The following is a 24,140-nucleotide window of genomic DNA, read 5'->3' as shown; positions in this document are numbered from 1 at the left end:
GGATAGATGATCCAAAGCTGGGACTGTCCCAGACACACCAGATAGATGCCTGCTTCTTTACCTTAGGTTGTATGTGTTTTTATCTTTACTTAATGGTTTTTGGCAATTATTTAGCCTGGCTCATAATATCATTATAACTCATTAAGAGTTTTAGGCTACTTCTGAAGTTGAGGGATTTCAATTGTCCTCTTCATGCAAGAAATCAATATCTGAATTGCAGTTACAAAGTTGCAAAGCAATGCAAAATCATCATAACAAGAAAATATCACAAACAAACTAGGTACTTAAAAACTTAGCCCTTCCTCAAACATCCCTCATAGCTTAACACTGCGACCTAACCCCACTTATCACGTCAATGCCTGTTGCAGGTCATTCAGTGCTTGTGTAATGTAGTAAACACCCCACAATTACGGTCTAGATAAAGGGCAAACCTGTCCATGCAAACTCACTGACAAATGAAGATCTGGCCAACTTGGAGAAGAAAAAAAATTAACAAATAATAACATCACAAAGACTTCGAAAGAAAATAATTGACAAGGCTGGTCATGGTAGCTCACATCTGTAATCCAGCACTTTGGAAGGCTGAGGTGGGTGGATCTCTTGAGGCCAGGAATTTGAGAACAGCCTGGACAACATGGTAAGACCTCCATCTCTACAAAAACTTTTTTAAAAAACTAGCCAGGCATGGCGTGGTGTGCCTGCAGTCCCACCTACCGGGGAGGCTGAGGTTGGAGGATTGCCTGAGCCCAGGAGGTCAAGGCTGTAGTGAGCCATGATCATGCCACTGCACTTTCTCATTGTTTAATCTAAGAGTTTAGTTTGTAGTTGCTATTATAATCCACATTTTTGTCAAATAAGACAAAACAATTTATTTTTATAAGCATTATTTCATTTTTCAAGATAACGTCTCTATCAGTCTTCCCCATCACTCCCAGATAGTAAATAAACTGAAGATTTTGGTTCCTGATAAGTGGCCTTTTCCTGTTACTAAGACTCCTAAAACAATGAGCATATTTTTAAAATGTAGATAAAACTCAGTGTCTGCTCCAAAAGAGACCATCTTTGCCTTCCTCCCCCAAGATTCAACAGGCCTGTCTTTTCCCGTTCCCCACTGGGTCCTCTTCTGCAGAAAGTGGAGGAGCTTCATCTTTTGGATATACAAGATTCTTCTCAAGTTTATTTTTCTTGCAAAAATAAGTCAAACCTAAGTGGGATCCTTAATAGAATTTTGTCAGGAGATGTTAGGTTATCAGGACCTTAAAGACTGATCCAGGAGAGGTCTGAAAGGTCCATATCACCCAGAATGACTTTCACTAACAGAGATCAACATTACCACCCAGTTGGAGGATCCTCATTGATCCTAAACTTTACTGGTTCTGAAGTGCTAAATAATTGCTTTTTTGAGATGGAGTCTCGCACTGTCACCCAGACTGGAGTGCAGTGGCGCGATCTCGGCTCACTGCAAGCTCCGCCTCCCGGGTTCACGCCATTCTCCTGCCTCAGCCTCCCCAGCAACTGGGACTACACGCGCCCACCACCATGCCCGGCTAATTTTTTGTATTTTTAGTAGAGACGGGGTTTCACCATGTTAGCCAGGATGGTCTCAATCTCCTGACCTCATGATCCACCCGCCTCGACCTCCCAAAGTGCTGGGATTACAGGCGCGAGCCACCGCGCCAGGCCGTCACTAGCTTTTAAGAAAAGCACTCATAAAATGGCTGCAGGTATAAGTATTTTGTCTTTTCCCTTACTGAAAAGCAACTGTTCTTTAGTTACCTAAAAGTCAAGATAAATCAGAGACCAGCTAGAATGATAAATTAAGCATGTCAATCGAAAAATTATGCTTAAAATTATATCTAATTTGGATTTGCTTTCCTCAATATTTGCAATCAATAAATACATTGAATATCCACTGAGTACTGAGAATTCCAGATTTTTTTTTAATTCCAGATTTTTTAAAAGACAATTCATATCTATAATGAATCTTCAGTCAAGATCTTTCTCAGTTATATGAATGTGTGCATATACAGGTAAACATTTTTTCTCTGTTTAACATATTATTTAATATATAATATAGATGTCACAGTTATAGAAATTCACCTTCTTTGACCCTGGCCCTAATAGGTCCGATGTTATGGCAATATCAAATGGGCAATGAGTACAGGAGTGGAAATTCTTTTATGTGATGCTTCCTTGGATCATGATAGCATTATTTCATCTTCCTTTTTCCTAACTCTCACCTCAAATATTTTTCCAAAATCTCTTATGTTTGACTTTTACAAAACAGCCCCAAAACTGATTTTATTTTTGCTTCTAGCAACAGTTGACAGTTCTCTCTGCATTTCTAATTTTGCATTAGAGCCCCTCTAAGTGCAAATTTTGTGCCAATATCTATAAAAAGCACATAGCAAATACAGATAAGTATTTCCCTTAATGAGACTTTTAAATCGGTTCTGACTCTGTGAATGGTATTTTAAAATCTGAAATGGGCAGAGAGGAAAACATGAAGTATTTTAACATGTGAAAAGGCCAGTGAGTCTGGACGTGCCTGGATACTTACTCTCTCACACAGCTCTTCAAATGTGCAGTCGGCAACGGTTCCACAGGCTTTATTCAGGCACAGCTCTCTGCCTTGCACTTTTAGAATCCTTGGTCTAGTTACTATGGGAACATGAACAAAGACTCAATCTTGTCTGGATAATTACTATAAAATTCATCTCTTACAGATAGGAAATGCATAGCTTGATGAATAATAGCACATGATTCAACACATAAATTAGACAAAATGCTGATACAATGACTGCCACTTGAGCGTGGCATCAACCCATATACAGCAATGGAACTTATTAATTGGTCAGTGGAGATTGGGCATTGTGTTCTAAATGTATTCTCTTTCAAGAGAAATTAACTTACGTACAATCATTTTGTTTCTGAGCCAGCTCATCAAACAACTTATCCATGACAGCCTCCACATCAGCTTCACTTGTGCTACAGTGAAAAGAATAATAGAATATGAAATTAATAACACTTGAAGCCAACATCAAACAGCTGCCTGAGCCTGCTTAGCTTTTTGCCCATAAAAAAAAGAACAGGATGTTATGCTCTAAATACAAACATTAGATTTAGAATACACTTAAAAGCAGAGAATATTAACTCTCAGGTAGATGATTCTACCTTATTTGCATACACTGAAAGACTTCTGTGCTTCTAGCTGTTTCCAGTAATGAGACGATACAGGCAGAGTAAATCCATTAATACCATGTGTACACAATGAGAAGAAAGCTTCTGGCTCTCTCTTGCATGCAAAACAAGAGCAAATAGACAAGGCAGTCAAGCATCCAGCAAAGTATCCTTTGAAATCTCTACTGAGAGGGTACATGTGAAATTCAATATTGAAGCTGCATTTAAAAAAAATCAAGTCAAACCACTGACTGAGAGGATCAAACCTCTAGAATTAAATTACTACCTTCGAAATACCAACTTGATCTGCACATCAATAACTTTGTCAGACTTCTAGTATAAGGACAATTATAGACCACACAGTTTCTCTCAAAAGTCTCCGTGTTGGAAATTGAAGAAAACTCTCTCCTTCTGTGATGCCCACTGTTACAGCTACTACGAAGTTAGTCTCATCACAGAATCTTTTGTATTCTAATTAGAAATCACCATATGGTTTAGGGAACTCATATATAAATGTGATGATGCTATGGCCTTTTTCCTCTCACCTTTTTTTTTTTAAGAGGGGTGGTAAATTAACAGTCAATAAAATAACTGGCAGAAGAAATAAACTGTTAAAAAGAGCTTCAAGTAAAAATGTAAGTTTATTTCAACTCCACATACAAACTTTTACAGGATGACCTGCCAATACGCTTAATTTTGACACACAAATCACTCTTACGTAGTAGTGGAAGCAATTAAACTAAATTCTGGACATCCATCTTACTAAAGTCTTATTGAAAATTAGTATGACAGGTTATCTTTTATTTAGATTAAGCTTAAACTAAACAAATTCTCCCTTGCGATAATTATCAGGTGGTAGGCATTTAACACACAAGCACCCAATTCTTCAACTGTTCTAGAGCAAATGTCTTTAAAATGCAACAAAGCACATAGTTATTATGAAAAGTATGAAACTGTCACATTCCAAGTAATAACCACTCCACCTCAAAGGATGTTAAAAACATCATTTGCAATGGCCAACTTTGCAAGAGAAATGCTATTTGACTTCCATGAGGTCTGGTATCATATTCAAATAGAGCGGTATTAAAATAATGAAATGACACTATAGAAAGTAATTTTAGAGACAGAAACAATCTTAAAGGTAAAAGAAATCACACAAACCAATGTAAATGTCAATGCTCATGCCAAGCACATGTCTGTTTAGACATTATTCTTTAGAATGCATTTGGAACCAACATCACCTTTGGTGTATACAAGCAAAAAAACAAACAAACAAAAAGCTTAAAAGTGAGCTACTTTTTGAGCCCATATGGCCAAGACAATCTTAAGCAAAAAGAACAAAGCTGGAGGCATCATGCTAGTGAACTTCAAACTATACCACAAGGCTACAGTAACCAAAACAGCATGGTACTGGTACCAATACAGACACATAGACCAATGGAACAGAATAGAGATCTCAGAAATAAGACCACTCCTCTACAACCATCTGATCTTCAACAAACCTGACAAAAACAAGCAATGGGGAAAGGATTTCCTGTTTAATAAATGAATAAATAAATAAATGGGGAAAGGATTTCCTGCTGGGAAAACTGGCTAGCCATACGCAGAAAACCAAAACTGGACGCCTTCCTTACGCCTTATATAAAAATTAACTCAAGATGAATTAAAGGCTTAAATGTAAAACCCAAAACCATAAAAACCCTAGAAGAAAATCTAGGCAATATCATTCAGGACATAGGCATGGGCAAAGATTTTATGACAAAATCACCAAAAGCAATTGCAATGAAAGCAAAAATTGACAAATGGGATCTGACTAAACTAAAGAGCTTCTGCACAGCAAAAGAAACTATCATCAGAGTGAACAAACAACCTACAGAATGGGAGAAAATTTTGTAATCTACCCATCTGACAAAGGTTTAATATCCAGAATCTACAAGGAACTTAAACAAATTTACAAGAAAAAAGAAAACAAACAACCCCATCAAAAAGTGAGCAAAGGACATGAACAGACACTTCTCGAAAGAAGACATTCATGCGGCCAACAGACATATGAAAGAAAGCTCAACACCACTGGTCATTAGGGAAATGCAAATCAAAACCACAATGAGATAACGTCTCATGCCAGTTAGAATGGCGATTATTAAAAAGTCAAGAAACAACAGATGCTGGCGAGGCTGTGGAGAAATAAGAATGCTTTTACATTGTTGGTGGGAATGTAAATTAGCTCGACCATTGTGGAAGACAGTATGGTGATTCCTCAAGGATCTAGAACCAGAAATACCATTTGACCCAGCAATCCCATTACTGGATATATACCCAAAGGAATATAAATCATTCTATTATAAAGATAAATGCACACATATATGTATTGCAGCACTATTCACAACAGCAAAGACAGGGAATCAACCCAAATGCCCATCAATGATGGACTGGATAAAGAAAATGTGGTACATATACACTATGTAATACTATGCAGCCATAAAATGAATGAGATCACGTCCTTGGCAGGGACATGGATGGAGGATAATGCCAAAGCCATTATCCTCAGCAAACTAACACAGGAACAGAAAACCAAACACCACATGTTCTCGCTTCTAAGTGGAAGCTAAACAATGAGAACACATGGACACATGGAGGGGAACAACACACACCAGAGCGTGTCAGGAGCCAGGTGGAGGGGAGGAAGAGCATCAAGATAAATAGCTAATGCATGTGGGGCTTAATATCTAGGTGACGGGTTGATCGGTGCAGCAAACACCATGGCACACATTTACCTATGTAACAAATTTGCACATCCTACACATGTATCCCCGAACTTAAAATAAAATATATATTTTTAAAAAGTGAGCTGGCTGGGCGTGGTGGCTCACGCCTGTAATCCTGGCACTTTGGAAGGCTGAGTTGGGCGAATCATCTGAGGTCAGGAGTTCGAGACCAGCCTGGCTAACATGGTGAAACCCTGTCTCTACCAAAAATACAAAAAATTAGCTGGGCGTGGTGGCATGCGCCTGCAATCCCAGCTACTCGGAAGGCTGAGGCAGGAGAATCGCTTGAACCCGTGAGGCGGAAGTTGCAGTGAGCCAAGATTGCGCCATTGCACTCCAGCTTGGGCAACAAGAGCAAAACTCTGTCTCAAAAAAAAAGAAAAAAGAAAAAGTGAGCTGCTTTTTAAGGAACATAGCGAAAAGAGAGCAACACCACCCACTCGGTATGGTCTGCTGTCATTTAGAAAGTTAATCTTTCCTTAGGACAGGCACATTACTCAACATAGGGGGAAAACTGAATTCTGAAAACAACCAAGAAAGAAGACAGGCCTCCAAAAGCATATTTGGTGAATAAATAATTCCTTACAATCTTCCTCAGTGGTGATTTCTTTATTACTCTACGGTCTCATATATACTATATTATCAAAATGTGACTCACTAAACTTCAATCAGGTCACCTCTCCTAAGTCACCTGTGAAATTACAATACTTGATTTTCTATATAGTGAAATTACACGTGAAATATCACAAAATTATTTTATTATAACAGTGTCTTATAAGAATTCTATTATAGTCACTCAGAAGTTACAAAATGCAAAATAAAAAATGTTATTGGTGTAATCCAGGCGTGGTGACACATGCCTATAATCCTGGCACTTTGGGAAGCCGAGGTGGTCAGATTGCTTGAGGCCAGGAGTTGGAGACCAGCCTGGCCAACATGACAAAACTTTATCTCTACAAAAAATACAAAAATTAGCCGGCATGGTGGTGCGTGCCTGTGATCCCAGCTACTCAGGAGGCTGAGGCACGAGAATCCTTGAACCTGGGAGGTGGAGGTTGCAGTGAGCCAAGATCATGCCACTGGACTCCAGCCTGGGCTACAGAGGGAGACCCTGACTCAAAAAAAAAAAAAAAAAAGAAGAAGAAAGAAGGGAGGGAGGGAGGGAGGGAGGAAAGGAGGAAGGGAGGAAGGGAGGAAGGGAGGAAGGGAGGAAGGGAGGAAGGGAGAGAGGGAGGGAGACTGTGCCACTGCCCTCCAGCCTGGGCGACACAGCCAGATTCCGCCTCAAAAAAAAAAAAAAAAGATAGCTCGGTGAACAAGAAGCATATGTAAAATCATTCTTTTTTTACTAGTAATAACAAATGCAAAGTAAAATAATAAGATGCTATTCTTCTATCCAAATTAGCAGAGAGAAGGAAAAAGATAAACTATCCTAAGCAAAGAAAATGGACATTCGTTTAAAAAGATATTTTAAACTTTTTTGTTGTATATATTAAGGTGTACTACATGATGTTTTGATATACATAGTGAAATTACCACTACAGCCAATCAAATTGATATATCTGTCATCTCACAGTTACCTTTTGTGTGTGAGGAGTTGGGGGTGGTAAGAGCACCTAAAATCTATTCTTTCAGCAAATTTCCAGTATACAATACACTATTTTCAACTATAGTCCTCATGCTGTATATTTGATCTTTAGACTTAGTCATCCTTTGTAATTGCAACTTGCTACCTTTTGACCTACCTCTCCTCATCCCTTCCCCTTCTCCTCACTCAACCCCCCATCTCTGGTAACGACTACTCTATTCTATATTTGATTTCTCTGTTTCTAAGTATGTAACTTTTTTAGAAGATCCCATATACAAGTGAGATCTTATAGTATCTTTCTGTCTGTATCTAGCTTATTTTACTTAATATAATGTCCTCCAGTTTCATCCATGTTGTTGCAAATTGCAGGATCTCCTTTTTTAAGGTTGAATAATATTCCATTGTGTATACAGACCACAATTTATCCATTCATCCATCAATGGACACTGCGTTCCTTATAGACTTTTAAACATAATTCTTTCCCAGTATGCTTTGTTCCATATAATGACTCCAGAGGAACTTGGGAATACGAAAAGAGAAGAGTAAGCAAGTTTCGGAATGAAGCAAGAAGGCAAGAGGAAAACATGGTCCCATAATTATATTTCTTGTCGAAGTATCCTCTGGTGTAAATAGGAGGCAACATGTTTTCAAATTTTTAATAAGAACATGATGGATTTGGGAGGCCGAGGTGGGCAGATCACGAGGTCAGGAGTTCAAGACCAGCCTGGCCAACATAGTGAAACCCCATCTCTACTAAAAATACAAAAACTTAACCGGGCATGGTGGTGGGCACCTGTAATCCCAGCTACTTGGAAGGCTGAGGCAGGAGAATCACTTGAACCCAGGAGGGGGAGGTTGTAGTGAGCCAAGATCGTGCCACTGCACTCCAGCCTGGGCGACAGTGTCAAAAAAAAAAAAAAAAAAAAAGAAGAAGAACATGATAGAACATCAATTTAAATGAAACATTCTGAATTTAATTTCTATGGCCCAATACTATCTTAGGAGCGATGGGAGATCCAAGAGTATTGATAAAAACATATTTGCATCAGAGGTTTAGTCCAAGAAAAACGATCAGCTCCAGTCCTGGGGCCAGTGGTATTTAAGTTCAGTCTTTTACAGTGTCTCTGCCTTCATCGTAGTTCTGAAGGTTGAGAATTTGTGTTCTCATTAATTATTTCCAGAGGTTTCAAATCTCGCCCTCAAGAAAGATTCACTCACATTCACTACATTCCACTTAGTCACCTTTTAGGAAAATGATCAATTGAGAAGAGTTGAAATGATTCTGTCAGCATGTCCTCACCATTTCTCCCTCCTCGTGGTCGACCAAGATTCTTGTTTAATAGTTTATTACAAAGGATATCTTAAAGGAAATAAATACACAGCCAGATGAAGAGACACATACAATGAGCTCTGCAAGGGTCCTTAGCACAGGAGTATCTGTCCCCTTGGAGTTCGGCTGTGCCACCCTCCTAACACGTGAATGAGTTCTTGTTCATGTTCCTGTCAGTCTCCTCCTGTTCAGTTGTCTCAAACAACACTCTTATGTACAGCTGGGAGGAGTATAAAAATAGTACCAGATTTCAGGCAAACAGATGATATTTAATGAAAGTACTAAAAACGTTTATGTTTTTATGAAATATGAAACTCATAGGAATTTTACCTATGGACATAATAATGGTTAACTACTACAAGGGTGATCACTGTAATACTGTTCCTAGCACCACAAAAGTGAAAAAGAAATGTCCCACAAAGGGGAATTTGGTTAAGTACATTTGGATACACTTACACAATGGAACAGTAAGCAGTTCTGTAAGTGCAATATTTCCCTCTTGTCCTAGAATTACAATTAAGGCACAAAGTTGATGGTAGAGTGTTAAGTATCCCGCTACTTTCTAAACAGAACTGCCAGTGAGCCACCTAGTGCCAACAGCCACTAGGTCTAGACTTCTGCCCTCATGGTTATATAAGCAGTGCCACTTCTATTGCCACTCCTCCTCCACCATCTCCTGTTATACCCCACAACACAGTATCTTTATAAGGAGGGGGAAATGGAACAACAGTCACTAGCTTTTGGGTATAGTATGTGTGATAAGAGCCTTTCCCTCCCTTCCCCTTGGGAAAGAAGAGGATGATGACTTATCCTCCCCAAAGGCAAGTGATGGGGGAAGTGTTCTCTGAGAGAATAACTTGGAAATATTAGGGAGCCTAGAAGAAGGAACGACTGGCATTGCTTTCCTTACTTGGATGAGCAGAACCTTAATTGATGGGAAATCAGAAGGTGAGAGGTGGAGTACAGAGCCAAAATGAAGCAGACCAGTTCTCACCAAAGAACTCTCCAAAGGCTTGGCACTAGCAGATACAATCGAATATACAGGTGAGGAGTTAGGCTGCAAACAGGGGTATTTGTTTGAAAATAAGATAAAGACAGTTCCTTAGATTCTCTCCCTCTACTTGGATAGCCAGATTCCTGCCCTCCTCCACACCAGCAGAAACTGGCAAGTCTGGAATTCTAATTAGGGGGAAAAAGTCAGGCTGGCAGGACCAGGGGAAAGCAAAAAGAGAAAGCAGGTAAGTCTGCCTTTCTTGATGGTCCAGGACACATACTCCTCCTGTGCAAATAACTCACAATCTTCATGTGCCCAGCTATCACCAGACACTCGGTTGATAGAAAAATGCAAGTTAGTTCACTGCAACCTTGGCATTATCACTGCACAAAGCCCTCTTCAGCACACAGCACAAGTATCATCCTATAAAATCCCCAGCAAGCCTCTGTCTCCTTGCAGCTACCTCCTTTCTTGCTGACCTGCCTGTTGTACCCTTACAACATATTTTTATACCTTCTCTAATACATTTGCCTTTCTTTACCCACAACTGTCTTCTCTTCTTATCACTCACACCACCAGCCAGACAGTCATTACCCACAACAGTAAGTTTGGCAGCTGGGGTAGACTTAACAATGAAGAAAAAGGGAGAGATACCATACTGACAGCCTACATTAAAATTTTCTTTTCTTTTTTTTTAATGTCCCTTGAGCTGTATAAAATCCTACATATTAAATAGTGTAACTAACAACCTGTACCTTTTCAGCAACCAGAACCCTACCAGCAAAACTTCTATCCCAGGAATTAGACAGAAAGATTTACCTTTGGAGGAAACTGAACAGCCAAAGAAAGACTTACAGATATTCACATTTGGAGTTCTCCAGTGAAAAACATGACTAGCCACCTTATCACCCTCCAGTGAAGCCCACCAATCAATAAAACCTTGCTTATGCACTCAGAACTTCTGATCAGCTTTTTAATGCCTCATTCTTACATGTGAATGGACAACCAAGTATTTCCGCAGGTAAAAGACAAAGACCAAAATAAAGACATTTTTAAAAGGACCTTGGAGGAAGCAAAGAAAAAAATAAGAGAGCAGAAAGGGAAGAACACACTATAATATGCTTGGAGAGAATAAGATATTGCACCCATAAGAGAAAGAAGAATGCTGTAAACCAAAAGAACAACAAAGGCATAAGGAAGATCTCTAAATAGGACTGCTAGATCCAAAATGCAGGAAAAGGATTGAAAGAAAAAGTTGAGGTCATATGAGAAAATAGAACAAAAAGACCAAAAAAAAAAAAAAAAAAAAGGAAAATAGAAGAGAAAACAAAGGAACATTAGAAGATCAATTCACAAGGTTCAGTTCAATTCACAAAGTTCAGGAGGAGTTCCGGAGAATATGAGATGGGGTGGAGGGGCGGGGAGAAGAAAAGAATCAGAATAAAATTGACTTTCCTAGAACTGCAGGACATGACTTTCTAAAGCTGACAGGGTTCAATGAATACCCAGCACAAAGAATGGAAAAAAGCTCCATTCCAAGGCATATCCTTATGCAATTTCAGGAAACCAGGAACAAAGAGACTATTCTAAAAACTTCAAGAGGAAAAAACAGGTCAAATATAAAAGGTCAAGAAACAGATTCACATCCAACTTTGTAACAGCAATAATGGAAGCTTGAAGATAATGGTATAGTGTCTAAAATATTCTAAGAGAATATTACCGTGTGATAACCATGATTAGTCAAACTATTAATCAAGTAAAATAAATACATTTTTTGGACATGTGAGTTTTCAAAATATATATTTCCCATGTACCCTTCTCAGGATGATACGTGAGGGTGTGTTCTATTTAGAACAAGGGAGAGGAGTTCTGCTTCTAATAGGACCAAGTTGGCTCTGCTTCAACCAACCCTCCCTGTTGATAACAACTATATGTAAACTCTGGAAAAATATAAAAACAGGCATCTGAAGGCATGGGACAGTGGACAGAAGTGAACAGATTCTGGTGGGGTGCTGACATTTGGGAGAAGGGATAAATATGGGGTTACCCAGTCTTACAGCTTTCAGACTGAAGACAGTGCAGTCAGTACTGCTCAGGTCAACTAAAACTCCAGTAGAAAACCTGCAGTCCTTTTGACATGAATAACCAGAGGAAAGTTGAAAGTTGGGGAATCCCAGAAAATATGTTCCCAAATTCCCAATAGATATTAATCTTAAAAAAAATCCTGAAACCATTTAAGTTATTCTGTATTTATTACATTTTATGTGTTTTCAAACAATAATGCATGCCCATAATAATAGTGAATCATTTCTCTACCATAGGGTTATACTCAGTAGTTTTCTGTAAAATAACAGTATAATAATAAATGCATGGCTTATCACTATTATAAATCAATGTACTGTAACAAGATTATATGTTGCAATAACATGTAAAAGTGATCTCTACCTGATACAGACATGTAAAGTGGAAAACATAAGACCATTAACACAAAAAAAATGCTAAGTAAAAATTACTTTAAAATGTAAGTACCCAGTAGCTCACACCTGTAATCCCAGCACTTTGGGAGGCTGAGGTGGGTGGATCACCTGAGGTCAGGAGTTTGAGACCAGCCTAGCCAATATGGCGAAACTCCAATTCTACTAAAAATACAAAAAACTAGCTGGGTGTGGTGGCGGGGGCCTGTAATCCCAGCTACTCGGCAGGCTGAGGCAGAATCATTTGAACCCGGAAAGCAGGAAGTTGCAGTGAGCCAAGATCGTGCCATTGCACTGCAGCTTGGGCAACAAGAGCAAAACTCCACCTCAAAAAAAAAAAAAAAAAAAGTAAGTACCTCAAATATTTAATATGTAAAAGTTATTATTTTTAAAATTAAAAACTTCTGAAACACAATAATTACCCTATCTGACAGTCCTGATCTTTGCTGGTTGACAAATATTCTAGACATAGGAAAATTCTTTCATTTTGCACTGACATTGGTCAAATCTCTAAATAAGAGTGCATCCTAAATCAACTTCAAGTTGGGTATAAGTACATATTGCTTCATATAGGCTCATTTCCGTTATTCACATGTATGTGACTTCTCTCACTCAATATTATGTTTGTGAGATTCATCTATATTGATGTGTGTAGAAGTAGTTTGTTTATTTTTGTCACTGTATTGTATTGCATAAAAATACCACAATTTATTATCATTTTACTGGTGATGGGTGCATTTGTCTGCTAGGGCTGCCATAACAAAATACCACAGACTGGGTGGCTTAAACAACATATATATATATATATATATATATATATATATGTTGCTTAATATATATATGTTGTTTAATATATATATTAAATATATACATATATATATATTTTTTTTCTCTCTCACAGTTCTGGAGGCTAGAGGCCAAGATCAAGGTGCTGCCAGGATCGATTTTTGGTGAGGGCTCTCTTTCTTGCAGATGGCCGCCTTCACTATGTCCTCACATGGCCTTTCTTTCCTCTGTGTGCACGCACTCCTGGGGTCTCTGCCTTTTCTTATGAGAACACCAGTCCTATTGGATTAAGGCCCTATCCTTATGACTTCAGTTAATCTTAGGTACCTCCTTAAAGGCCCTATCTCCAAATATAGTTCCACAGGGGTAAAGGCTTCAACCTGTGAATTTTGGGGGACACAATTCAGTCCACAACAGTGAGCATTTGTGTAGTCCACATTTTGGGGATACTGTGAATAGTGCTACTATGAACATTCTAGTACATTCCTTTTGGTAAACTCATATATACATATCTGTTGGGCATACGGCTAGAATTGCTGCTTATGGGGTATACCTATGTTCAGTGTAGGAGATGTTGCCAGTTTTCCAATTGGTTGTAGCAATTTATACTCCCACCAGCAATACAAAAAAAGTTCCATTTTCTCCACGTCCTTGCCAATACTTGGCATTTTCCATCTCTTCCATTTTAGTGATTATGGTGGATAAATTATAAATGACTTCAATATAAGTTGCCTCAAGTTTATTTTTTAACAAGGATGGGGCATAAAAACACAAATATAATTTAATTAACAAAAGACTTAATCCATAGTGTAGTGACTCATGCCTATAGTCTCAGCTACTAGGGAGGCTGAGGCAAGAGGATCACTTGAGCCCAGGAGTTTGAGGCCAGCCTGGGCAACATAGTGACACTTTAAAAAAGTGTCACTATGTTTTAAAGTGTTAAACATAACTCTTTAAAAAAGTTAAAGAACTAATTAATTAAAAATTAAAAATAAACAAAAGAGTTAATCTAGAAACATTTTCTCAATTGTCATGATACACATAAAATTTTAAAACCCGTGCTTCAAGATATCTTCACTTTCTAAAGTAGGAAAATTTAAGAACACAACTTTATTGTAAAAACTTTAGCAGCAGCAGCAGCAGCAGTGACTCTATGACTCTAGGGCCCTCTTGTTAGTTCTGTAGTGAAACCATTTAAAAAGATAGTAACATTACCTTACACTAAAAATCTCTATTCAGAAATATATCCATGCTTGTGAGGCTCTAAAGAAGGACCAGGATTATCTCATTTTTAAAAATCTGGTATTTGGGACATAAGACCTAAGGTCAGCAACAAGCCTATATGAAAAACAAATGTACAAAAAAATACGCAAGGATATAGATTATATAAAAATACAAACAGTGATTACAATTAAACTCAAACTGTAAACATAATTGAAAAATATTCCAGCCTAACCAGTAAAATTTGAGGAAGTAGAGACATCTGGTAGTCAACAGTAGTTGTATGGAAAGACCACAGCATGAAGACGGCACTAAATTTAACATGATTTTTTTTTCAGTGTAAATAAGGAGCTAAATTTAGAGTTTTCTTTTGGGGCTACAAGAATATAATGTCACATAGCATAGAAGAAAATATCCCGTTCAACTTCGTATAATTCCATTTTAACCACAAAGAAGAGTATCTTGAGTAATAGTGACCTGGGTAGCACAAAAATGATCAGGTGGAAATAAATAAATAAAGTTCAGATGCTATAAATCATCTCCCCTTTCTTCTCCTAAGGAGAGACAGACACTGAGTAATGATAAAGAATTTAAGTGACTTCCTTTCATTCCTGTGAAACAGCTCCATTCTGAGTAATTGCCCCATCAGTGGGATGCTACTATAAAGTAGGCCTTTGTGCAGATAATGTAAACAAGAAAGTCTACCCACAGATAATCAAAAGCTGATCACAGTAAAGAAACTGAAGTCATTTCTGATGAAGAAGCAGAGTCACTCTTTTCAAGCATTTTTTTGTTTTTTGTTTTTTGAGGGGAGGGGGTTGGGAGGTAGGGTTGAGGAGCAAAGCTCAACAGAAGATGGGCTCTTTTTTCTTTTGTTGTGCATGCCCTGATAAAACCCATCCATTTCATTGCTTCTGTCACCTTTTGTTAAACTCAGAAACTGCAGCAGAGGGGCAGGTTTCTATTTTCTATTGAGTAGTACCACTGTGTCTTTAAGTCAGAAAAACCCTGGAATCGACCACTGTTCAGTTGCCAGGAAATTTGGCATCAACTCCTACAGGAATCCTGTGAGTACAGTACCCTGGATGAAAAGCCTGAGTGCTTTGGGAGTATGAGAATCATGATTTATTTTTCCATATTAAATTAGTGAACAGAGAGGAAAGTAATCAAGTCATTTCCATTTTGAGAAAATTTCTACAGCTAAAATCAGGCATTCAACATAAAACTTAGACTCAAAGAAACAGAACATGTCAAAAAAGACCTTATTATTGCTGGATCATTTGAAATTCTCAACAAAAATTCCAAAACACTTAGGGGTTTCTGGAAGAGGGTCACGCATGAATTTAAATGGAAATTAATTTCTTCAAGAACCTCCTACTTCATTAGGATTGACTCAAGGGAACAGAATGCTACCCACACTTTGCTTCTTTATCCCTTTTCAAAAATCAACAGCTTGTTAAGGTATCAACAAGTAGAATAGGGTTGGCTTTCCTTAGTCCCTCTCTCTCCATGTTCTCTATTCCAGAGAGCCAAAGTTGATTCGACGCAGAAATTTCCCCTTCCTCTTAGAGTTCTTTGCCAAACTTCCCTGGCAGTGAGCCTTCTCACTCTACTGATTGCCTGCGCATTCATGCTGTACAGCTCTTTGTCCTCATACCAAACATAATCTGGGGCTGGAGGCAGGTCTAAAATTAAGTTGGTTTATACTCGCCTTAATATAAAACAGACTTGGTTGCATTTCAAATCCTCTAGGTTTGTTTTACATAACGAAATCAGTTGTTAGAATGGATTTTGTCTGAGTATTTATCTTCTCAATCACTCAAAGGCTTAACTGACTGTTCAGAGATCCATTTCAGTCTCTAAATTTCCCACCCTTCTCAATCACCTGGAGAGTAACTTACCTGGTTCCATTAATCTTGACCTGTACATTATGCAGAAAGTGGTATCTAGCACCTTTAGCTCTCAAATTCCGGACCTTCACCTCCTCTTCTCAGCCACAAACTCCCATATAACATTTCTATCAAATCTATATATTGTATTTTTCCTCAAATAAATCAGTGCCATAACATCTAGAATTGCAACTTGGTAGATATAAAAATACTTCTTTTTAAAATGGAATTTCAGGAAGGCTATAATGACTGAAGATTTAAAAAAAAAAAAAAAAAGAGGGAGAAGAAGTTGGAGAGTAAAAAGCTCTAACTCCTCTTCAGGAGAAAAAGATGGTCACATCCACTTGGGAAAGAGAGGCCAGAGGCCAGGGAATTTTTTTTTTTTTTTTTCTGACAGAGTCTCATTCTGTCACCCAGGCTGGAGTGCAGTGGCATGATCTCAGTTCACTGTAACCTCTGCCTCGCAGGTTCAGGCAATTCCCCTGCCTCAGCCTCCTGAGTAGCTGAGATTACAGGCATGCACCACCATACCTGGCTAATTTTTGTATTTTTAGTAGAGATGGGGTTTCACCATGTTGGCCAAGCTATCTTGAACTCCTGACCTCAAGTGATCCACCAGTCTCAGCCTCCCACAGTGCTGGGATTACAGGCATGAGTCACCGCACCCGGCTGAGGCCAGGGAGTTTTAATAGCTAAAAATGAACATAGCAAATAACTAAAGACCTAGGGTTTTTGCCAGATCAGCTTTTCTTATGCAGCAGATTGATCTTCAGTTATAACTGTGATCTATTTGGAGATGAAATTATGTAATGAAAATTCTAAGGAAATCTAAAAACCCTCTTCTGTATTTTTATATGTATAAGAATACATATTATCTACTAATATACACATTATATATATACACAATTATTATTTACACTCTACTAGATGACTGTGGCCATACAATTGAATATTTTGTCAATGTGTTTAGCTGGATATAGTGGGCCAGCTCTATTCAGGTTCTCCTGCTGGAAAACAAACACTATTCAATAAAGGAATAGGAGATAAAAGGCATACTAAACTGACTGGTGGAACCTGATACTGAAGTCTATATTAGATGGACTTCTTTTGTTGCTGTACCACTTTATAGGTGCTGTTTCAAATAGTGAAATTAATTTCTAATTCAGTAGTTTTTGAGTTAATGCAAGATTAATTAATAAAGATTTAGAAGGACATCTAAATTATACCAAATGTACAATTTTGTGATTTGGGGGTGGTTGGTTGGTTGGTTTGTTTGTTTTTTGAGACAAGGTCTCACTCTGTCACCCAGGCTGGAGTGCAGTGGCACAATCATGGCTCGCAGCATCCTCGACCTCCTGGGTTCAAGCAATTCTCCCACCTCAGCCTCTCAAGTAGCTGGGACCACAGATACACAACACCAAGCCCAGTTAGTTTTTTTTAACCTTTGTAGACATGAGGTCTCTACATGTTGCCCAGGTTGGTCTCAAATTCCTGGGCTCAAGCAATCCACCCATCTCAGCCTCTCAAAGTGCTGGAATTATAGGCATGAACCAATGCACCCAGCCTTTTATGATTTTTTTTTTCCCTTTTTTTGAGACAGAGTCTCGCTCTGTTGCCCAGGCTAGAGTGCAGTGACACAATCTCGGCTCACAGGAAGCTCCACCTCCCAGGTTCACGTCATTCTCCTGCCTCAGCCTCCCGAGTAGCTGGGACTACAGGTGTCTGCCACAATGCCCGGCTAATTTTTCTGTACTTTTAGTAGAGACGGAATTTCACCATGTTAGCCAGGATGGTCTTGATCTCCTGCCCTTGTGATCCGCCCACCTTGGCCTCCCAAAGTGCTGGGATTACAGGTGTGAGCCACCGTGCACTGCCAGACTTCCGTGATTTTCAATAGACATAAAAAAATTTTTTTAAACAGTCTACTTGGGCTGGGCACAGTGACTCATGCCTGTAATCCCAGCAATTTGGGAGGCTGAGGCAGGTGGATTGCTTGAGGCCAAGAATTTGAGACCAGCCTGGGCAACACAGTAAAAACCAATCTCTGCCAAAATAAATACAAAAATTAGCCAGGCATGGTGGCACGTGCCTGTAGTCCCAGATACTCAGTAGGCTGAGGTGGGAAAATGGCTTCAGTCTAGGAGAAGGAGGCTGAAGTGAGCTGAGATGGCACCACTGCACTCCAGCCTGGGCTACTACTGAGTCAGACCTGGTCTCAAAAACAAACAAACAAACAAACAACAAGAAACAGCCTACTGGATCATGTCCTATAAAATACAAAACAAAAAGTTGTTGTTTTGTTGTTGTTTATAATATACAGCTATAAGTGTACAACAGGGCTTTACTCATTCATAAAATATCAACAGGAGTTCTTATGACAAAGATACTACTGTGCATCTACTTTTGAGAACCAACTATATTTCCCCACCACAGAGCCCTTTCCCCTCCCAGGTGTTCTTTGAGCACAGATTCATTACCATTACTGATCAGCTACTTATCAAAAACATATAGCAACACACAATGCTTTGATTTGAATCTGAGACATTTCGGTTTGAATACTTTGTATTTCTCATAGAAATAAATAGTTCTTCACTAAGAAAGTAACAAAAATACAATGAAAAAAATTATTGAAAAAATTAAAATGTTATTAAAAAGTCAGATTTAGCCCCAGCCACATGAGAGGGGCTGAGACAGGAGGACTTCCGTTGTTGTTGTTGTTGTTGTTGTTGTTGTCGTCGTCGTTGTTGAGACGGAGTCTCGCTGTCACCCAGGCTGGAGTGCAGTGGTGCGATCTCAGCTCACTGCAAGCTCCACCTCCCGGGTTCACGCAATTCTCCTGCCTCATCCTCCCAAGCAGCTGGGAATACAGGCGCCCACCACCATGACTGGCTAATTTTTTTTTTTGTTTTTGTTTTTGTATTTTTAGTAGAGATGGGGTTTCACCATGTTAGCCAGGATGGTCTCGATCTCCTGACCTCATGATCCTCCCGCCTTGACCTCCCAAAATGCTGGGATTACAGGTGTGAGCCACCGCGCCTGGCCAGGACTTCTTGAGCCCAGGAGTTTGAGACTAGCCTTGGCAACAGAGTGAGACCTTGTCTCAAAAAATCAAAAAACAGAAAACACTTAATGTAAAAGAAAGCAGTAAAGGAAGAATAGACGAGTGGAAATGAACAGGAAACATAAAGAAAACAAAAAGTAAAAAGCAAATGTAAATTTAATTCCATCTATAATAACATAATTTGCAAATGTATTAAACAATTCAATCAAAAAGCAGAGATTGTCATACTGGATAAAAAAAGACCCAAGTATATGCTGTCTATAGGAGACAGGTTTTAGATTCAGAGATACAAATAGGTTCCTGATGTTTTTCTATTCTCTATTTCATTAATTTCTACTAATCTGTATTATCTATGTCTCCTTTAAACTAAGGGTTCCCTATCCATCTCTGTCTCTTTTTCTTATTTATTTATTGAAGAAGCAATTGATTTATGTCATTTAAAATTGCGTCTTGATAAAGCTATAAAAAAAATTTTTTTAAATAAGTATAATACCCTATCACACCTAACAAAGTTAACAATAATCCTCAATGTCATGAAACATCCTGTAGTATTTGTATTTTTTATTGTGCTGTAGCTTTTTTTTTGTTTTGTCTTTGTTTTCATTCTTACAGTTTGTGTGTTTCAGGATCCACATAAGGCCCATGTACTATAATTGGTTGATATATTTCTATATCTCCTTTAAACTAAAGGTTCCCTATCCATCTCTCTCTCTTTTTCTTATTTATTTGTTGAAGAAGCAATTGATTTATGTCATTTAAAAAATCTACAGTCTACATTTTATTGGATGTATTCCTGTGATGTTATTGAACATATTCCATTGCCCCTATATTTCCTGTAAATGGATAAAATTCAGGTTTCATTTTGTAGCAATTATTATAGAATTTGTGATCATTAACTAGATCCATTAAATTATGAATGTTTTACAAAATGGTGATATTCTAATTCTATTCTAATTCTCTCAACATTTTTTCAATTGCTACCTAGAAAACTTTTATAAAGAGAAGCTTCCCCTCCCTCATCAACTATTTTGTTATACTATGGATCAGTTATTTTAAAACAGGCAGGAAAAAATACTTGATTCTTTCCTTTTATTTACCAATTTTTCAGAATAATGGTCTAGACGCTTCCACTTCTGGCTATGATGGGAATAACAGGGCCCAGAGTTACCTATCTGCCTTAAACAACTAGAAACAATCTAAAATATATGAAACAATGGTTTGCAGACACTGAATAACAAAAAGCACAGTACAGCGATCCCCAGGGAAGGGAAACAAATCAGTTTAGCCTCAACTTACTGCCTGGTGAGTTTCCAGACTTCAGGAATAGGGACACAAACACAGCTCAGCATTTGGGAGGTTGAGAAAATGGAATTCAGCATTTGGGGAGGCTAGGGCAGCTAGAATTTGCAAGGTATAATACTGGAAAAAAAGATATAGAAACAGAAGTCCAGTGATCTGCAGAGGGCTTCCCTGAGTCTTTAGCTGAGTACTAAACTGTGTATGCATAAGAAGCAACTACTTCAAATGGGCAGGTTGGAGGTGACCCACTGGAATCACAAAGCATTACCCCTGGAGCTCATAAATGGCCAGGAATAGTTCATGTTCCCCCTGGTCAGAGGAAAGTCCTACTAAAGCATAGGGTATCAGGTGGAATTCTCAGAAGCGTATTGCTTCAGGAATAATTAGCCCTAGAATAAAGGCACTCTGGTTCTACTTTACAAAGCCTAGCCTCAAGAGGATAAAATTGTTTCCAAGTAACTTAACTGTGTCCCAGAACAAAGTCTTAAAATACTAAAAGGAATACAAAAAACTCTAGTACCCAACAATATAAAATTCACAATATCTGAAACCCAATTAAAAAAGCATGAAAAGCAGGAAAATCAACTCATAAAAAGGACAAAAATTGATCAATAGAAACAGACCCAGAAATGACACAGATGATAGTATTAGTAGACAAAGACATTAAAACTGCAATTATAAATATGCTGCATATGCTCAATAAGGTAGAGGAAGGCATGAGTATAAGAACAAACAAAGAAGATATAAAAAAAGAAACCTCCCCGGCATGGTGGTGTGTGTCTGTAGTCCCAACTATTGAGAGGCTAAGGTGGGAGAATCTCTTGAGTCCATGAGTTCAAGACCAGCCTGGGCAACATAGCAAGACCTTGCATTTTAAAAAAGAAAAGAAAAAAAAAGGGAAAGAAACCCAAGTTTAGCTTTTAAAAAGGAAAAACACCACCCCTAACACGGACAAATACACTGGATTATAATTAATAGCATATTAGACATTGCAAAAGAAACTACCCAAAATGAAACACAAACACAGGAAGAAAAAAAGAATGAAAAAAGTGAACAGAGCATCAGTGAGCTGTGGGATAATATAAAGAGGCCTAATATAAGTGTAACTGGAGTCCCAGAAATTGAAGAGGAGGGGAAGGGATGGGGAGAAATTGTAAAGAAATAAGAGAAAATTCTCCAAATTAACTGAAAACTATAAACCCACACATCCAAGAAGCACAACCAAATCCAGGCAAAAGAAACATGCTAAAAACCACACCAATGCATATCATAATAAAACTGTTTGAAACCAAGATAAAAATAAAATTGTAGAAGCAGCCAGTGATAAGACTTATGTCCTTATGTAGAGAAGGACAAAGAATGCCAGTAGATTTTTCATGAGAAACAATGCAAGCCAGAAGAGGAGAAAGCAACATCACTAAAGTACTATAAGAGAAAAAGTGAAGGAAGGAAGAAAGTGAGAGGAAGGAAGGAAGGAAAGGGGGAAGGAAGAAAGGAAGGCCAGCCAGCCTGTCAGCCTAGAATTCTCTAGCCAGCAAAAATCTTTCAAAAATAAAAGCAAAACAAAAACTTTAATATGAGAAAATTCATCACCAGCAGACCACTACTATAAGAAATGTTAAACAGAGTCCTTTAGGAAAAAGAGAAATTATATCAGGGGGAAATTTCAATCTATATAACAGAATGAAGAGTACAAGAAATAGTAAATACACAGGTAAATTAAAAGACTTTTTTCTTAACTCTCTCACCACTCCTATTCAACATAGTGCTGGAAGTTCTGGCCAGGGCAATCAGGCAGGAGAAGGAAATAAAGGGTATTCAATTAGGAAAAGAGGAAGTCAAATTGTCCCTGTTTGCAGATGACATGACTGTATATCTAGAAAACCCCATCGTCTCAGCCCAAAATCTCCTTAAGCTGATTAGCAACTTCAGCAAAGTCTCAGGATACAAAATCAATGTACAAAAATCACAAGCATTCTTGTACACCAATCACAGACAAACAGAGAGCCAAATCATGAGTGAACTCCCCTTCACAATTGCTTCAAAGAGAATAAAATACCTAGGAATCCAACTTACAAGGGATATGAAGGACCTCTTCAAGGAGAACTACAAACCACTGCACTATGAAATAAAAGAGGATACAAACAAATGGAAGAATATTCCATGCTCATGGGTTGGAAGAATCAATATCGTGAAAATGGCCATACTGCCCAAGGTAATTTATAGATTCAATGCCATCCGCATCAAGCTACCAATGACTTTCTTCACAGAATTGGAAAAAACTACTTTAAAGTTCATATGGAACCAAAAAAGAGCCCGCATTGCCAAGTCAATCCTAAGCCAAAAGAACAAAGCTGGAGGCATCACACTACCTGACTTCAAACTATCCTACAAGGCTACAGTAACCAAAACAGCATGGTACTGGTACCACAACAGAGACATATATCAATGGAACAGAACAGAGCCCTCAGAAATAATGCCACATATCTACAACTATCTGATCTTTGACAAACCTGACAAAAACAAGAAATGGGGAAAGGATTCCCTATTTAATAAATGGTGCTGGGAAAACTGGCTAGCCATATGTAGAAAGCTGAAACTGGATCCCTTCCTTGCACCTTACACAAGAATTAATTCAAGATGGATTCAAGACTTACATGTTAGACCTAAAATCATAAAAACCCTAGAAGAAAACCTAGGCAATACCATTCAGGACATAGGCGTGGGCAAGGACTTCATGTCTAAAACACCAAAAGCAATGGCAACAAAAGCCAAAATTGACAAATGGCATCTAATTAAACTAAAGAGCTTCTGCACAGCAAAAGAAACTACCATCAGAGTGAACAGGCAACCTACAAAATGGGAGAAAATTTTTGCAACCTACTCATCTGACAAAGGGCTAATATCCAGAATCTACAATGAACTCAAACAAATTTACAAGAAAAAAACAAACAACCCCATCAAAAAGTGGGCGAAGGACATGAACAGACACTTCTCAAAAGAAGACATTTATGCAGCCAAAAAACACATGAAAAAATGCTGATCATCACTGGCCATCAGAGAAATGCAAATCAAAACCACAATGAGATACCATCTCACACCAGTTAGAATGGCCATCATTAAAAAGTTAGGAAACAACAGGTGCTGGAGAGGATGTGGAGAAATAGGAACACTTTTACACTGTTGGTGGGACTGTAAACTAGTTCAACCATTGTGGAAGTCAGTGTGGCGACTCCTCAGGGATCTAGAACTAGAAATACCATTTGACCCAGCCATCCCATTACTGAGTATATACCCAAAGGACTATAAATCATGCTGCTATAAAGACACATGCACACGTATGTTTGTTGCGGCACTATTCACAATAGCAAAGACTTGAAACCAACCCAAATGTCCAACAATGATAGACTGGATTAAGAAAATGTGGCACATATACACCATGGAATACTATGCAGCCATAAAAAATGATGAGTTCATGTCCTTTGTAGGGACATGGATGAAGCTGGAAACCATCATTCTCAGCAAACTATCGCAAGGACAAAAAACCAAACAC

The 24,140-nt window shown here is 38.4% G+C and overlaps 1 protein-coding gene across 1 annotated transcript in view; it reads right to left on the bottom strand.

The window, feature by feature from the left end:
- AFG1L (AFG1 like ATPase) overlaps positions 1–24,140 on the bottom strand; it is a 234,226-nt gene that overhangs the window by 33,959 nt on the left and 176,127 nt on the right. The window contains exons 9-10 of the mRNA XM_003278929.4: positions 2,918–2,988; positions 2,561–2,661 (exon numbers count right to left, since the gene is read on the bottom strand). Of these exons, the coding sequence (XP_003278977.3) occupies positions 2,561–2,661; positions 2,918–2,988 (172 nt within the window). The remainder of the gene's footprint in view (positions 1–2,560; positions 2,662–2,917; positions 2,989–24,140) is intronic.

Source organism: Nomascus leucogenys, chromosome 3 (genome assembly GCF_006542625.1).
Source record: "Nomascus leucogenys isolate Asia chromosome 3, Asia_NLE_v1, whole genome shotgun sequence".
Taxonomy (NCBI): Eukaryota; Metazoa; Chordata; class Mammalia; order Primates; family Hylobatidae; genus Nomascus; species Nomascus leucogenys.
Note: the sequence above shows the minus strand (reverse complement) of the source record. Positions and strands in the feature narration are given on the sequence as shown.